The sequence below is a fragment of the Neodiprion virginianus genome, chromosome 5 (genome assembly GCF_021901495.1).
Source record: "Neodiprion virginianus isolate iyNeoVirg1 chromosome 5, iyNeoVirg1.1, whole genome shotgun sequence".
Taxonomy (NCBI): Eukaryota; Metazoa; Arthropoda; class Insecta; order Hymenoptera; family Diprionidae; genus Neodiprion; species Neodiprion virginianus.
This window is the reverse complement of record NC_060881.1, coordinates 30,613,358-30,632,290: the sequence shown is the minus strand read 5'-3', so window position 1 is coordinate 30,632,290 and position 18,933 is coordinate 30,613,358. Positions and strand designations below refer to the sequence as shown.

The following is an 18,933-nucleotide window of genomic DNA, read 5'->3' as shown; positions in this document are numbered from 1 at the left end:
ACGGGAATCTTAGTTTCTTAAACTAAAAGTTCATATTAGATTACAACTATTTTACGAGATTGAATTAATAATGAAAAAGTTGTCGGATACATTTCTCAAACATCAAGTGGAGACTTAAGATTACAACTTTGGATCTTTTTTGTGACGTAAATTGATGTTATGATTGATGTAAACAATAAAAAAACAATTTCTGATCCCGAATCTTCATAAATTCAAAATATGTAAAGAAGAGAAAAATCGAATGAGCGCGATATTTCACAAAACGTAAAATGCTCATCTTTTGACAGAATCTTTCTTTGAACCTAAACAAACGTTTAAGGGATGCCACGGTGGAAAACCGCTTATTATTTTTTTCTGAAACACCATAATTTACGTGGAAGGTGCATGGAAAAAGTGCAAATAGAAAAGCGAGGAGCCAGTATTAAAATTTTTTCAAGACTCGTTTCGACATCGTTTTTCACTCTCAACCTTCCGACCGTCCCGATCTTATTTCAGGTCAACGATATCGTGGCTCAAATTTCCCCCTACAATTTGGCAACGACTACTGGAGAATCTCTTTAAAGGAAATTCAAGCCAGTCTTCAATCGCCCAGCCCTCGACAAAAATTTGCGTGGCAAAGAGCGATCGTTAAAGAAATATGTTATACATATTTTAAAAACAAAATTGCGGCCGCTCGATGCTGGTAATATCATGCACAATTTCCGCTTATTATAATTTAAAAATCATAAAGGGTTGAACGAATTAATAAGCGCAACGAAAAATCCCGTTATTCCCTAATTGGGCTGGTATTTCCGTCGCACGCAAGGGTCGTCGGAACGCCGAAGAAAAGCGGAAAGCTAGTGATAACATATCCGAGTGAGTGAGAAAGAGAGGGGGGGGGGGCAGGTAGAAAAAAGGAGAGAGGGATAATTCAGGCAGAATAAATAACCGAGACTTTATACAAACGAACGCGCTTTCGTCCGTCTTCTTTTATCCAACCCTTACTTTCTATCTCGTTCCTTATCCCTCTTGGAGAATAAATAAAAAGCTTTTCTCTCTTCTTTTACATACCTAGAGACCACTCGCGCATATGCATAGGGTATGTACTTATACGTATGCATTTACAGGCACAGTCAAGAGCGCGCGACATAAAGAGGAAAAAGCAGGAGGACCTACCCCAAGTAAAATATCCACCTGCAGAGCATCGTCGACAAGCGCGGCCTTCTCGGCAAACAAAGCGACTTCTCGAGCTGCGGTGGCGCCTGAATAATTGAACAGGTACAATTTCCTGGTCGGTGAAGAGCGAAAGAGAGAGAAAACAGAGCACTAAAACTACGGCTCAGTTGGTTGGGAACGGGTAGCAGGAAATTGGAAACAAGGTTAAAAACGAGTTCAAAAAAAATCTTCCACCGCGTTGTCGTTGAGTATGCGAATTAGTCAATTATTCATCAACTGTGTTTGCTTTACACCGAGACGATACGGTAAAACTTAACACAACGAACATCTGATTGCGCGTGCGTGAGCTTTGTCGGATTTTCATGCAGGCTGGCCAACTCAGGTTCCAGCTGTCCAACGTAGCCTATGGAGGTTATGTAAGCGATTAGACTTTTTTGGCTAAGGCAGCTATCAAATAGTTGATGCAGGGATTCGGGAAGGCTAGCCAAACGTTTGTTGCTAACAGACTGACGATCGACGACTGCTACGATTTATCGTAAGAACGTAATTTCGGTTCGTCACTTCACGTGGGAGAGTTTGGTATTTTGAGTAAGTTGGCTCCCCTGCCTTGTAGACGAAAATATTTCCCCGGTACAATCTGGTAGACCAATAGAGTTCAATTATTTTTCCCATGCGCAATTCGTCACTCAGCCTGCCAAGTTTCAGCGGTTTCCCCTCGGTAGATACGGCAACAGGACGCAAAGTAGGATGGAGGAATTATGCCCAGAGAACAAGATCGAAGAAGGACGACGTCCAGCTAACCATTTTTCTTTACCAAAGTCTGAGAGATGGATCAAAGTGTCACGGGGATTTCCCCCGAAGGTCTTTTGACGGTCTGGACGTTACGAGGGAAAAAAAGGCAATTGCGTCCATCTAAGCCCGCGAGATTAAGGGGGGTAGCAGCCTCGGACTATGACCCGAGCACACCATCGATGAAATATTTGTCCACACCCACTACAACTGACGAAGAGCCATTTGAGAAGAGGGACCATCGTCCCGAAAAAAGGGATAAACTTTGGCACCTTCCAAAAAGATCAACGATGAGCAGGTCACGTTCTCAAAGCAGAGTCCGAGTGCCTCCTTTTCTGTATCTTTTTTTTTTTTTTGACTCTATGTTGGACTATGATCATTGACGCGAAAAGGCTTCGTCCCGATTCCAATGCCACAGCTTTTGGGGCATGAATGAAAGGAAAATGTTTAGAAAAATGACGTCTGTAGGAATGTCTTCTGCGTATAACATGCAGATCAGCCGTTAGCATATCTTCTGAATGCTGCAGCCAGTAGATCCCGAATAGCATAGATATGTACTATGTTCGTAGCTATACAGATTTAACAGTAGAAGCACGTAATGCCCGTGTTCGAGAGGATTTGCCATGAACCGAAGCCAGTATCTCCGGTTATCAGAGCGTGGATTAGTCAGAAGCCTGCATGAGCTCCTTGGATTTTATTGTCGCGTACCGCACGCAGTGGATCTGTGACATAAAAGAAGAATAAGAAGAAAAGCTTGTAGAAGGAGAGAGAAAAAGTCAGGGTGCAAAAATAGCTGGTGTTCGATAAAGCGTGTAACCCACTCGCGTGAGTAACTGGGTTTATATAGGATAAAGAGAGAGGCGATATGGTAGGACGAGTGGAACTGCAACGGACCGCGCTTCGAATGCCTCCGATCAGGAAATCTATCTTTAGCTCTGTGCCAGGAATACTCGGGGAACTTAGACGCGGGTCGCCCTCTCGTCTTCAGACGGGCGTAAAGAGACGCTGTGCATCCCGCGACACGCGTCTCACCGACAGGGAACACCTTGAACTTGTCCCGGACGAGACTTCTCGTCTGGTTTCGTGATAAAGAACAAAAAGAAAAAACGTAACAACTCCACGCAGGATCAAGCGCCGACCAAAAATATACCAGCGTGTATATCGAATTCTCGATTAGTCTGCGTATTCACCAGATGGGAATCCACTGTTCCGATCTTCGTTGCACCATAACGATGCTTTCATAACCGCTAAGAATAATGCGTTCCCTTTCCATGCAACTCTACTCTGACAAGTAAAAGTAGGTCCTATTAATTTTGGAAAATATCAAGATGAGTAATGATCACCAAACTGATCGTGAATTACAGTTTTCATATCGGTATAACGTCAAACTTTACTAGCAATACCGTTGAGCTTACTCCAAAAAACTTCACTGCTGTACTCTGAAGGCGGTAGAAGAACATCTACGATTACTTCCACTGAAGAGCTCTAACGTTCTGTCACATTTTACCATCTGTAATATCAAGTTTGAGAACCATCGTACGTAAGCGCTTTTACGATTGTTCTAAACAATTCTCTTATTCCTCGTATACTCGTAATAATCTAACAATCAATTACGACTATCTGACTCACGAAACGGTAACGTTTTCAAAAAGATAGCATAATGGAAAGAGATGCTCTGTTTTTTGACAAATATGTTCACCACGGCGTAAATTTCCATTTAGAAGTTATCTCTTGACCTAAGAACTGTAGTTCTAAATCTCGGTCCCAAATCCCAAGAATTACGGGATAAAGAAAACTTGGAGGGTGAACCTTACCTTTAATTGATAATGAACTTTACTAAAACACGAACTGTTTCACCCATCCTGGATGACGTAATTGAAAGCGGCGCTTTTCGGTGAAGATTTTCACTAAAGTATCACGGCTAGCTTTGGTTAGAGAGAGAGAGAGACAGAGTAAAAAAGTATAGAGTAAAAGAGAAGTTGGCGCGGTTGAATAGTGAATACCTTTACCCGAGGAGCACGAGTCTAAAGTAGACCGTGGAGATGGTCGGACGTGTATTTATTTAGAGGCACACGGGAGTCGTAAAACACAATTAAGTAATAAATGTTGACGGTTAAGTAACTATGCTGTATAAAATTCCGGAGACTCTGGAAATGACGGTCGGTGGTAGGAGAATTCAGTACCAGCCTTAGTTTACGATCATTCGTTCTTCCTTTGTTTTCCAAATTCTCGCTGGTCCGATCTATTATTCCGCGGGTAAGATACGCCACACGTTTGTATATTTAGGCCAGACTGAAGCCGATTCCTTCTATATAATACGTGCTTGACTCCCGAGACAGATTATCGACCGTCGAGATGCTGACCGTCTCTCTGCAAGTTGATTCACGGAACATTTTTGGAACAACTCCTGGCTACGCGACCGAATTCGACACTCCTTAAGCGAGGGGATCTTTTTTAAAATTCGTGGACCCAGCAAAACTTTCGTTACCTTTTGGTTGCATAATAGGACCAAAGATATAATACTGTAATGTGACACTAAATCATTGCATGCCTCCATAGCGTCGAGCAAAATAGAACATTATCCGGACGTTACTGTTGCGATAGACCGAGAGTCTTCCACGTTTAATATTCAATTCAGATATCTCATACAGGTATGTGCACTGACAATTCCGGTACCAGTTCTAAAGGCTCGGAAATGCACGTCCAACTGCATTGAATTTATTTGCAGTTACAGTCTCCGTGCTTCAGGTAACTCACATGCATTATTCTCTTCTACTTGTTCTTCCATTTTTTTTCCTGCTACCACGTATTTAATTTTTCGCTCAGAAAAACGTGTATTGTCCACATTACGCTACACAGCGTACCATGCATATGGAGCAGCGTAACATGACGAGTCGTTCGTTAAACAGGCACGCTTAGTATTCCATTCATCTGCTCGTACCTATGTACATGATACACATAAACGTGCAGTGTAGAATCCAATTTTTCTATCATCAAATTGAGGAATCTACGCGGCCATGGAACTCACGTTAAAATATCATTCACTACCTCGTCGTCGAGACTCAGGCTGGAATTGGCTTCGACGTTAACCACCGCCTGCTCGTATACCAACCCACTACTACCCACCAACTCGTGCGCGCACCTGTTGTCCAACGGTAGCAAATTTAGCACGGAAGCCAACCAAGCAATCGCGCGCCATCGCCACTTATCGACCCGCCAACAACTCGACCCGATCTTGAGGTCTTTTCGCTGTTGTTATAGCAATCCACACATAAACTAGTAGTCTAGTTACCCAGACCACGGACTTACATACAGTTCTGGAAACTCCAGCGGAAGGAATAGGTCGCTTATTGAAAACACATTGGTAGTTCATAAGTCGCCAGTAGGTTCGTTGCGATCTTCATACCTTCGGTAGCGCGAACCAGTGTCACCAACTTGGGAGTCTTACCCTTAAATTTAGGGGCAAAATAACTGAGCTGGGGTTTTTTAGGGGGGGAAATGTTGAGAATTTTTTTTAGGGGATTAAGAAATTTTTCCCAAGAATATGGATACTAGATTTGCCATTGTAATTTTTTTAATATCTTTTTATAGGTACGACATCTGGGCGTGAACCGCATGGAGCCCAAACAGTTTACAATCACTTGACAAGCTCCGTAGTTGTTTGACACAGAATTTTTTTTAATTCGACGTTGTTAATAATTCGTTGTTTTCGTTAATAATTTAAAAAAATACTTGCCTACAGTAGTTCCAAAATCTAGATATTAGAATAGAAACGTGCATCTCCTACCTATGATATATTTTTCAATGTATCAATATAGGGGGTTTCAGTTTGATTTTAGGGGTTTTTGAAATCGTTCTTAGAGGGGGAAAAATTCAAATGTTGGCGACACTAGCGTGGGCAGACCCGAACGGGGGATTCGTATAAAAGATTGTGGTTCAGACAAGGACAGCACTAGTCACCAAACGCTGTTTGAATCATTATTGAGGTTATGTATATCATGATCATGGTATTAGAACCGCAGCGATGACTAGTGGCCCCGCTTTAACCGAAACTTCCCCTTGCTGAACAACGCTCACAATCGTGTGCTCCCAGCATAGGAGTATCCAGACTTGTATGTAAGACCGTGACCCAGAGACTACGTTGCAGCAGAGCCACACTTGTGTTACACATAGACTGCAAGGCCGTATGAAGCGTAGTTGAAAAGACCTTCGACTCATCGTCAAGGAACCAATGGTCATGCGCTGGATAAAAAGAAGAAACGCGAAGGACGGTTGATCGAGGAAAAGCCCAGAACTATCAAATAATTCGTTAGAATAACTGTCATTACGTAAAACCTGATGATCAGAGCATTTAACTTGACACCCACTTGAATGAAAAGAGAAAAGTTTCGAATACGTGATTGCGAATGTTTGAAGCGGCAACCTCCATCCTGATTGGATTTCCTGCCGCGTGCAGGCCAAGAGCAGTAAGACCGAGAAGGTGGAGTACGAAGCGAAGACAGATTCGTTCAAGGGAAATATTTGCGTACTAGGTATTGATCGGGTGGACTTAGAAGCCACTTGAAGCTCGCAGGTTTTTAAATTCCACAGCTAAATATAAACCGCAAACACTAACCGCAGCACCTGGGCTAATTGGATATAAATAAAGATACATCGAAATGCCAGGGGCTTGATCTATCATTCCAGCAGCTAGCACCTGCTTTGGTTTTGATTGAAAAAAGAAATAATTTCCCGCCGCCACTGCTGCCGCTCTATTGCCTTCATTAAAACTAAGAAATTGAGGATATTAATACCGTGCCGCTATCTCTTTTTAACAATTGATCTAGACCTTATAAATAACACGTCAGAGTTCAAAACGCGCCTCAACTAGACGATTGATTGAATATAAACCATGGCGGATCAGAGAGTACCTACAAGCCATGTTTACCATTTTCAATAGCCAGATGGCTCGATTAACTTTCATAATGTCGATCAATGGCCCAATTCTCATAATCAGGACCAATTATCTATTCTCTGCATCAAGTGCGGTGAAATACAGTAGGAACAATGGATGCCAAAAACACTTTTCCATCGACTGTCACTAAAAATAATCGGTAAAGTGTGTATAATCCAAATCGATGCCGAAACCCTCACTAACACTGACTTTTCAAAGCTTCGTAACATTGAATTAACTCATCTCAGTCATCATAAAAAACTGATTGCCTTATTTCAAGATATGGTCTAACCTACTTGAAGTCGGGTTATCGCTCAAACAAATTTCTGATCAGATGCCAACTACCGGAAAATAAATGGTGGACTGCTAATTGCATGGACTTTCAACTTTGCGGCTAATACATCGCTACGATATGAAAAAGAAAGATTAACGAAATTTTTTCACGATACTCATCTTATCCCTTCCAAGTGTATTTAGGTACACAGGAGTTGGAAGTCTGTGTATCGGGAAACGATGCACTCATGTTTCTTTGTCTAGAGTTTGTCCACTTTCGGCTTCTCCACCGCCTGGCGTTTATTATCAGTTTTTGACACAGCCTCACCAGTGCAGCAAGCGATCCATCCGGATGGTAATTCTTCAAAGTAGTACAAACGTTGAAAAGGATAACACAAGGTAATGATTTATGTTCAGTAAACAGTCCGATCATCTTTTGAACCGTATCTGCAGAGAAAGACTCCAAAGGATGATAAATTCTATAAATACACTCGAGATCCTCACTAAACACTTCCCTGCCGAGTGCGTAAATAGTACCGGGCATCAAAAGTGCAATCAAATTGATCTCCTGCCGATAGAACCTCTGCAGATGCTCGTAAGAGCTTCTCAAATAAACTTTTAACCAAGTGAATGTATCGAGACGTTTGTTTATTATAACTACGGTGATCATAAGTCGTAATTTAATCGTCATCGTTATAATACAAGCACGCGATTTACCAGTCGACGAGCAGAGCTTATTCATTGATTCCCCCCACGCGTGGCTTTACACTCCCTAAATCGTTTCCAGTCAAATTTTGTTATGGGTAATAGCTTCCGCATGCGTTTAATTGAACCAATAGCGAATGCCTTCTTGGTTTCGTTTTTCCTAACGTAACTATTCCCTTTGAACAACTACCAAACGTATCTCCATATCACCACAATAGACATTCCAAGCATACTTGTGATCGAGAAACAGTGTTCCTTTTCTAGCCAACTGTAACATCAAAGGCCGGCTGAGCCGGCTGCGGAAGTGAATTCACACTGACACGTGACCGTAGACTATCGAGGATTGAAACTAGACCAAACCGAGAACAATGCGTGATGTTAGTAAAAAAAGAAATGAAGATGTATTCATGGTTTGTAAGTTGACGTTTCAATGCAGTTTGTATAGATATATATCACCAGATAGGTATATTTGTACAGGCAGATTTAATAGGAATTTAACGAGTTATTCACTGTATTCTTTCACGGCATGACGATATCGCGGATAAAGTGAACAGAAAAGATCCTTTCACCCTTCATTCAAATACTCACAAAAGTTTTGGCACGCTCGTGACTGCGCTCTGTCCTCTGTTTCTATAATGTTGGACCACGGAGAAAAGCTAATGATAAGGTCGATCAATCAAACGAACGGAGTGAGGGGAGGACCGTGAGAGATGGCGGGTTGACGGAAGTGACGGCTTACGACGGAAAGTGGTAATCAAATTTGTAGATTACGAAGAAGACGAAGCGGTCGACCAGCCCGTTTTTTGGTACCATAACATGTATACAACGCGATGGGAAAGAGTCTTTTCATGAATACCTTCGACCCTCCTCTGAGCATAGGAAAGATTTTAGATTATGAACGTTCCGTGCAAACTTTACCACAGCGTAGAGAGGTAAAACCGTAAAGAACACTCGTGAGACCAATTCTGAACAGTTGACAAAAAGAAGAATCCAACTTCTCTATCCAAAATGACTCACTTGCGCGGTGGATGGATCGTCTAATAACAAATCATGTCCCAAGCACATCGTTCAAACCTTGTAAATAACAGGCCCGATTCTCTACAATTCGAACGTTCAACCCACGATCAAATGAACCCATCTATATTCTGGGATAATGGCGATCGACCTGCACAGTGTCGGAGGCGCAGACCATTACATTTGAAAGCTCGTAAACTTGGGACTATAAAGTACGAAAGAAGAAGACGAACACGAAGAAGAAGAAGAAGAAGAAGAAGAAGAAGAAGACGGAAGAGGAAGAAAAAAAGAAGGGGTCTCAATCCGTGGTGAAAGACATTGTGATCGGAGTGAAACTCTATACTTACGTTGGAAGCTGACGTAAGGAGTAAAGATATTGTCGAGGGCCAGAATGGAAGTATCATAAGATGAAAAAGGAGCGAAGCTGGGAAATTTTCTTTGACGGTCTTGATGAGAAAATATTATCGCGCTTCTTCCAGGAAGAAGGGAATCGTCTCCTCCGGTTATCCCATTCAAAGTAGGTACCGCCGCCACTCGACTATCCATTGTTCCGTCCGGCAATCAGTAGCAAACTGCGCCACATTCTTATCGATTAACGGTTACTGGCAGCACCAGCATTTCTCTTTTTAACCGTACCGTATATTGCGAATCCTCTCTTTATCCTCTTGACAATAAGTAGCAAGTGCGGAGCTGAGCGTAAAGTTCCACGGCCTAAGGCTGTTATTACGGTACGTACCCCAAACACCCTCCGCTCGATCACCATCATGCTGATATTATCGCGATACACTTCCTAAACCGAATCGGATATATGGGCATTGTTTGTCGATGATGGGTCGGAAATTGAAGCTAGAAGTATCCCCATGGTTTTCACTTCTTGACATTTCAACGTTTGCCGCACACTTCGCAAGGGTATAAGGGTAAAGGTTTTAAGGTACGCCGTTAAAATGGACAATAATCGTTCAGGGGTTGGGAGTAAACGTTCCAAGTGGCATTCAACGTGCTTGCGTTACGGTCCAAAGGTGTGGACTCGTTTCTTTCCCCCCATGGCGACGGTTACCGACGGGGAGGATATAACGTTAACTCCATGGCGTTCGATTGATAAAGGGACAGCTCGTGTGCCGTTAGGAATCGCGTATTTGTAGCCTGGATACGATGGGAGGAGAGGGAATGTTTACTTGGCGACGATCTAAAAACTGACCACGATACCTTTCAAATGTTTGGCTTGGACTCGAGCCAAAGTTTAACTATGTATTACGGTTTTGCGCTCTGGAGTAGCCCACCTATGTGTGTGCATCCACGTATTATTTACTATATCTAACTATCCAACAACTCCCGACAAAGCCCAGAGGCCAGGATTAAACGAACAATTCTAGGCACATATACATACATACATACATACGTATCCGCAGCAAACGCCGCAAAACAAAAGGTATACGGTTACTTTTGATCTCGTATCTCTAGAGCCCTCGCAATCGTCAAGTAAAATATCATACAGCCCAGCGGGAATAACGATTGAAAGCAACTGGAAACGCTGAAAGGTTCTCTAATAACCAGAAAAAGTTCACTTTCGGAGTTTTAGAGCAATTCTCAGCCCTCTGCATCCCTCTTCCCTTTCACTCTCTCTTTCTTTCTCTCTCTCTCTCTCTCTCTTTTCACCGCTGCATCATTTTCTTTTTCTTTGAGGATTCTCTACTATTATAATACTTGGTTAAACCTAAGGTCCCTAGCTGTATACTTGATGCCGTTCCAACTTTTTTGCTCACCTATAGGAAGACCCGTGGCGTTAAAACAGACCCGTAATCTCTCTTAACGAACGTATTCAAAACTCACCGACTATTAAATGTAGAGGCGTCAAGAAATAATCGCGCCCAGCTTTGGTTAAAGTGACGCCGTCAGTGACGTGGGGAAATCCGCTTTCAAAGCTTAGTGATTATATTGTACACAATGCCGAAGAGAAGGTTTTAATAATGTGCAAAACGTTTCAAATTTCATTAGACCAAAATAGATGATCCCTTGTTATTTCCCTTCCGTAATCCTGTTTTGTAAAAGAAATAATAAATTCTAAAACCACGTATAGATCACACATGGTATACGACAGTACTGCGTATAACACGTACGTTATACGCATTTAAATATTCCAACGACCTATAAATATCTTATGCCACGCGGTGCGAGACATACATATTCTGAAATCATATTTACGAATGTATACGTAAAATGGATGGAGAGAACACGATTTTGCCGCATTTCCATATTTTACGAGTGCTGCAAGGAAAATCCCACGTCTTTACTTGAGATTGGAAGAAAAGTTAAATCCATATATGGCTCAACGTTGATAATGTCCAATATCCTTGCATCTTGAGTCAATTTTTATAGACGGAATCGGCGAGACGACATTGCCAAAGATTTTTCAAGGACAGTTTATGGGTAGGAGCAAAAGGTGCGACATGTGGAAAAACGATAAAGAGGCTCTTTAAAATCTGTCGCCGGGTACACGGCAGAGGCACTTGAGAGATGAGAGGAAGAGCGTCTCAAATGTGGGATAACGTTACATGCATATTATAAGGAAGAAGATGATTGAAGCGTTTTTTGATACACTTTCTTTGGGCACGGAGAAATATTAGCGAAGGACTCCATCATATTATATTGCGACGAAATACGTTCCGCAAGATATTGATCTTGGAAATAAAATCCTCAAGAGTCGGAACGTCAAGCATGTGCACACATCCGAGCAACGATGTAACATCTTGAAACTGCTTTGCCTGAACAAATTATGAACGAAACTTCTGGTCGTATCTCATCCAATACTACTCGAGATACGACTATTCACTTTCAAGATGAAGTTCAAGAGCCGAACGTAAGAATCGTACACTTTGCGTTGTGCGTTAATTTCTTCGTTCTTTTTTCCAATAAAGTACTAATAATTTGAGGACCGACACTGACTCAAAAAAATTGTATTAAAAACCATTTCTTACCCTCACCAAAATATGTAATACCGACCATTCTTCATGGTTCGTTGTGACTTTTATTCTCCGTTTTCATTCTTCATTTTCCGCTCTCATTATTTTACGGTGTTACAAAAAGGGAGTGAGAAAAAAGAAGAGATAACACAGTCTTATACATTCTCCTTGAGGATAAAAGAAAAAAAATAACTAGGAAATCAGAGAGAGAAAGAGAGAGTGAAAGAAAGATATTGTAATGAGATGATGTAAAGTATATCATTTTTCTTTCTCCCTCAATGTCGTATGATTTCTTACGAATTTCAAACCACGCGAGATCCTCTACTTTTCTGTGTTTTTTTTTCTACTCCCCTCCTTATCCTTGCGTCTTCAAAAATAGTCTTTTCCAATTCCTCACCTTACCGTAACGTGAGGTGATCTCAATCCCAAAATGAAACAACTGCCTTTTTACATCTACACATACATACATACATACATACATACATATACATAAATGTACGTACACGCACACCAGTGATCATTTATTACTACGCGCCTCTTTTATAATAAAGAAACGACGCACAATGACGCAAATGTATTGTGGCGAGAAGAGAAGCCTTTGTCGTTTCGTACTTAGCGAATAACCCAGAGGCTCGAGAGACGCTTCGTTAGCAGAAAAGCAGGATCAAGAGTTTTTTTTTAAATCCCTGCAGCATAAGGTATCGCGCAACGATCAATGCTTTACACCCCCATTAGACCCCCGAGTGCACGCAAATTTTCACACTTGCCTTATGCATAAGTATGTGTTATATTCTACGCGACTATCTTTGTAATAGATATAAGCTGGCAGAGTAATTGATCGTCCCGAAAAAGGTAATTACGAGCCACAGACTACTATTAAAATTACATTCCCATTTAATGGTAATCTGGGATTCGGGATTTATCCTTCACTGTTAACTTCGATAAGGGATGATATATTGCACAGATACCGAGGTTGCGGTTCAAATGGCGAATCAGGCTAAGCCAGCGAATCTACAGCTCATTCCCATACGGTTCTCTCTTTTCCTCTCTCTATCCGCATAAACTATCTCTGAACTATTTTCGTTTCTTTTTCGGTATATAACAGCCGGAGGAGACTAGTTCGAAGACCGAAATGAAAGCATCTATCTATCCATCCATCTTTTCTTCTACGAAGCAAGGAAGGAAGGGGTAAATTGTTTCGAACATTTGAAGTTGAACATCGAAGTTTCCTCGGATATGAACGTCTAAAAAGAAGGTTAATTGTTATTCTCTGTTTGCGAAATTTCTTTCGTCTCGATACGTACACACAGATTGAACGCATTCGGCAATTCTCGTCAGCTAATTTTCCGGGCAACTGCGTTTGCAATTTCGGGTCGTGCAATTTAGCTGCGGGAATTTGCTGCAAGCAGTGTGGGGGATTATCGAGTGATCGTTAGCAGCGTGAGAACGAGTAGTCTAGAGCTTAAAAGTGCGAAAGAGACCGAAAAGAAAGTATAACGATCTATTATTTGTGCATCTAGTGCGTGCACAGACGGAGACACTTATATTTAAGTGTATATTTTACCCAACACCGGTTTGCCAAGCGGAAACTGCACGGATCGTTCTGTACACAAAAGTTCTATAGGTATATTATCTATGAATAAAACTTAAATCGAAGAAAAAGTCACCAATCAGCCTAGACAACGTGGCAAAATAATACGACACCTATATAGAACCAGTGGAGAAGGGTGAACTAATCTAGGTTAACAATAGGTAAAAATAGATTACATGGAAGATAATAATAGATTAGCAGAGACTTCGAGATAACGAACGGGGATAAAGAAATCTTTACAAAAATGGATCCTGACGGAGTAAACTGGTCACCGGTAGAACGATAAGGTCAATAACTAAAAACGTATCAAAACGCGATGTGTGGGATGAAAGGACTAGAGACCGTGTCGAGTAGAGTCGGATCGTCAGGGGCTACCAATCAGTACTTGAAAAATGTCATATAAGGTCGGTGAAAAGAGGTGAAACACGTAAAGAATTCCATGAGTGGAAACGTCGAGTGATTAAGTTAAAAGCAACAAACTCTCCTCTCATGACGTACGGGTAGGCTTCTCATCCATGACACGTCTAAATGTGCCTACTCTCTCTCGTCACCCGAGCTGCTAAAGCTCACAAGGAGAAAAGGGAGAGGGGAGGTGGGAGCTCGGGAAAGCGGGGGAAATGAGCTTTACCCAGTGACCGGAATACCAACGTATGTACCGTACGTATGTACATACGTGGAGAGATGTGATAGACACTCAGAGGCGTTATAGCTTTACCTTCCCCTCCACGTAAGGGAATCTCTATCGAGTTTGCCAAACTCTCTAATTGTTTGTGATCTTCGAACTAAGGATCCAACCAAATTATTAATTCGGTTCAACTTTTTGCCATTGAGAATAAGAACATATAAGTCGCTTTGGAATGGCGGAATATTTCACTTCTACCAGAGAATAGGGAATTGTCGCGCATTTCACCGGCGTTGAGAAGGTACGACTTGAACGAAACTACACTAGCCTGACATTGTTCGATAACGTACGTATAGCATGGAAAAAATTCCAAAGAGCTCCCCAATAATGTACATGGGAACGCAGGGCGTACCTGTCCGAGTAGCGTGGCGACTTTTATACTATGAAGAAAATTCATGGCCCACGCGAGTTGTCGATTTATTTATAGCCAGCCCTACGTACTGCGGAGAGGCGTAGCCAAGTATAGTCGCCGCAAACGTGTGACGCGTGGCTCGAGAGATCCGTCTCTCTACAGTATGCCAACACCATGCATGCATACCAACACACGCACATAGTCAGAGAGAGATACGCTGTGCCGAAGAAGAGAGCCGAAGAAAATCGCGCACTGGTACCTTCGAGGTGACAAGATAAATACTCGCCAAGGTAAGAACTCACCCTAGGGTCGTCATGGTGACAATGGTGTACCAGAAGGCGGCTGGAATCGATGTGAAGTTTGTACCCTCGACATTTTTCTCGGCGTAGAACATAACGGTAGCGAATATGATGATGGCCATAGCCAACGAGAACACCAAAAACCCGAGTTCAGAGGCACAGGATTTAAGAGTGTAGCCCAGGATCCGTAGCCCCTGGGAGTGACGGGAGAACTTGAAGATTCTGAACACCCTGAAGACACGGAGGGTAACGAACGCCCCTGAGACGTCATCGTTGTCGGTTATACCGAGTCCAATGTAGTACGGCAGTATAGCGACAACGTCGATTATCGACATCACGGACCTAACGAATTTGCACCGATCCGGTGCCGCGAAAAGCCTCAAAAGATACTCGGCGGTGAATATCATTACGCAAGCAGTGTCCAGGCAGAAGAAAACTATCTTGTACCGTTCACCACAGGGCAAGGTACCGGCACGCCCGGGTCTGTGTCCGCAAGGTACGGTCTCAACAACGTTCGCCATCACGCTGACGGCTATGAAGAATCCCGTCACATAGTAAAACACAAGCGCAGCCGTTGATGTATGCGGATTTTCAAAAGCCCGCCACATTTTTTGTCGTAGGTTCGTCAACTGTTGAAGATTTTGGTCACCGTTCTCGCTCAGTTTATCGTCCATCAGTCGTTCGGCGTTCTCTCTTTTACGGTCCCTGTAATCCTCGTAGCAACAATCACCGATAACGTCCGGCAGGATACCAAAGAACGCCAACTCCTCGTCGTAGCTTGTGAGACACTCGTGCTTGGGATAATGGAGCTTGCCGGTCCTGTAGTAGTTCAATATATGCCGGAATATGTCCGGATCACGGTCGAAGAAGTACTCCTTGGTGTCCTCGTCGTAGAAGAACTCCCGCTCGTTAGAACCGAGCAGGGTGTCGGGATATTTCTCTAGGGTGTTACGCCAGGTCTCGAACCGTCGGCCGCTCACATTTATCAGGAGCTTTTCGTCGTCTGCTTTTCGCCGGTCTTTCGGTATCGGCGGAGGCGGTAAGGGGTGCGTAGCGATCGGCACCCATCCTATGGCCGCTGCTCGAGCGAACGGCAACCAGGCGGCGACCGATGCCATCGCGATCCTCGAACCTCCTTCACCCCCACGGCCCGTTTCACCCTTAACTCAGCCGGTCGGGAATTACCAGACCTGGTCGCTGGACTGCAGAAGCTGGCCCGAAAATTTCCCGGACGAAGAGCCCGGCGACTTGTACGACGTTGACGTTGCCCCAGACATATCGGAGAGGATCGTTGAAACACACACGTGGGTCGCACCACCGTTGCTCAGCAGAACATACCGCACGAACAACAATTCCGCAAGCCTATTACGTGTACGTATGCAGTATAGGCGTTCCTGTACCTTACGCTACGTGTAAGTCTGACTCCAGGACGAGCACTAGCTTCTATCCATTCATGTGTATATTGTATCCAGAACAAAATCACAGCGCGTCGAGGTGGTAATGACGCCACCGATGATCAGTGACACCTCAAAACCCAGGCAATCCTCATTACCGGGCATTTCCGCGTAGCTATCACGACGAACTACATCTCTCACGGTTTTGGGGAATAATCTCTCTGCAGCGTTGTGATTTAAACTTTTTATTATTAATATTACTGGTATTATTATCGTTATTATTATTGATAAAAAATCTTATTAGGGCAGTGTGTCTTTATATATTGCTCCTGTGCAATTGCTTTATACGGAGCTTCGATCAATTCAACCGAGGCAAATTGATTAGAAGTTAGAAAAGCAGCTCGTGTTTTGAAAAAACATAAATACTAGAAACGAAAGTGAATAATGTCAAAGGACTGTATATATCGGCAGTTGGGTTTTCACACCATAAGCACCACTTTATCGCTGATTAATCGAAAGCAGGGTTTGCTCTCATCTTCTGTTTTATTTTTTTATTTTTTTTGTTTTTTTTTTTTATTATCAGAGCACAGCGGTAATCAGAGGATCCCACATGTTGTGGTGGTGTGACGATAACCGTCGATTAACGAGCCGCCACCTCACTAATCCTCGATCCTCGTCATCATCATCAGTTTAACATCCTCTCTTTTTGGCGCGCCGGAATTCAATCGATAGAGCAACGGTGTAAGCAGCTAAACCGAGCGTGGTTATTGTTTGGCCACGAATCCCTTCCGTGAATAGGTAGTCCTTTACTGGATAAGTATAATAGTAAAGTGTAATAATTATTGTACGGATCGGGGCATCTGCTGTAGCCGTCGCTCAAAACTCGCGCGCACAGTGTCTAGGTGGAGAAGAACGTTCAACACCACATAAAACATCTACCGTAGGCAAACTCTCTTCCTACATTATAAAGTCTTGCAGGTCCGTTATGCGACCACCTCAGCTTTCTTTCTTCCGTTCTTCCGTAACTTATGGGTTCCTTAATCAGCGAATTCACCCTATTCCCCGGCGATGGTGCAGACTCAGTCGGTCCTCCGCAGCGGGCAAACTAGCTGCAACTGACAAGTTTCCTCCACGTATATCCTTATCACTTCGAGGACGACCTTCGACGATAGAACACCGGACCTTCCTCCAGTTCTCGCGCGCATCGTCCCAGACACTGTTTCTTCTTCTTCGTCTTTGTCTTCTTCTTCTTCTTCTTCTTCTTCTTTTTGGTAGCTCTTCTCCCTGCAGCACTTTCCTCGAATGAAACAACAACAACAACGTCTAGGTGTAGTTCTTGGGTAGCACTACGTTGGGATAACGTCTTCAGGGACGACACGGAATCCCCGGCTAAGTTTGACGCGACCGTACAACGAGTTGGCGACTCGCGACTAACCGAAGAGCTCGGCTCGACTCGGTTCGGCTCAGCTCAGCTCAGCTCAGCTCAGCTCAGCTTGGCTCAGCTTGGCTCTCACGAGAGCTCCAGAAGCGCGCGCGAGCCAGGCGACGCTAACCAACCACCACCTCGACGAGCACCAACCACCGCCACCGCCACCACCACCTCCGGCACCGCCACCACCTTTGCCTCGCCGAGGTTCAAATTGATTTTTACCCAACGGCGCAAGTGGCGACGTCAACCGTGCGGAATCGTACCTCGGCTCGGCACCGTTGCTCCGGGCAACGGCGAGACGTGACGTCACTGAACCGACGTCGCTCCGTCAGGTGAGCTTGCAGAGAATCGAGGAGGAGAGAGAAAAGACTAAACCTGGCCTCACAGCTTCCCACCACCCGAATCACGAGGGAACCAGCTCGCACGCTTGCACTAATGACCAAGCCAGCTCGACCGTCGACGAGAGGACGTCGCGGAAAAGAGGAAATAAAAAGCGGGAAAAAGATGAATAGATGCGAATGTAAACGGGGGGGGGGGGGGGGGGGGATGAAATAAAAATAAAAAGCGAAGAAGAGATAAAAAAATAAGAAAAAAACATACGCAACGCAAACCAAACACTGCAATTGACGCTGCATCGGGGGGGGGGGCGTTTTGCGGGTCTCTAGCACAGCAAGGCTCGGCACGGCGGCAAGATCGACCCAAACCAGCTTTTCAAATCTACCGACGTACCAGACGTATGTGTACATTTAAACGAGCTCTCCCGTCGTATACCTAACGTACCTACCTACGTGCCTTTGTGTGTAGAAACATGCAAAGTAGGTAGACACAGGGTGCCGTTGTGTAGACATGTACAACGTATATATACCTGAGGCAATAAGGTATTTTCACGCCAGTTGGTACGCGCAAGATAAGTTTTAATAGATCCAGGCCATTTATTCCGGAAACGCGATGGTCAAGGGACAGCGTTTTGGGCCTCGTACGCATTGCAATAAATTTTTTATCTGCATCCGAATTGCAAACTGTTGTCAAACAATTACATATTTCGGGGTTATATTAGTTCGTATCATCCAAATTTGCGGGTTTTTTTCCGAACCGGCCCAAAATTCAAATTTATAAAATTGGGTTTCTATTAAGCTGTAAACTAAATCGGTAGATGTGCGTCCGTAAGTATTGATATCTGTATAATCATTTGGTCAAGCATCTAAATGTAATATGTAAAATCTGTGATAAAATCTTTAGTAATATTCTTTCGAAGCGTGTAATGGTAGGTAATTGAACGTCACTGGATTTGCTTCGATTCGACCATCAGCCATTATTCACCCTTTCCGTAACGAGGGTGAAAAAAAGCGATTGATTT

The 18,933-nt window shown here is 43.4% G+C and overlaps 1 protein-coding gene across 9 annotated transcripts in view; it reads right to left on the bottom strand.

Annotated features, from left to right (window-relative positions):
* Window positions 1–17,698, bottom strand: part of LOC124304443 (potassium voltage-gated channel protein Shal) — a 44,349-nt gene extending 26,651 nt beyond the window's left edge. For all 9 annotated transcript variants that reach the window (XR_006908193.1, XR_006908192.1, XR_006908194.1 and 6 more), the window contains exon 1: window positions 14,757–17,698. Coding sequence is in view for 6 of the 9 variants with exons in the window: in XM_046762688.1 (XP_046618644.1) it covers window positions 14,757–15,871 (1,115 nt within the window). In the remaining 3 variants the exon portion in view is untranslated. The remainder of the gene's footprint in view (window positions 1–14,756) is intronic.
* Window positions 17,699–18,933: the final 1,235 nt, after the last annotated feature.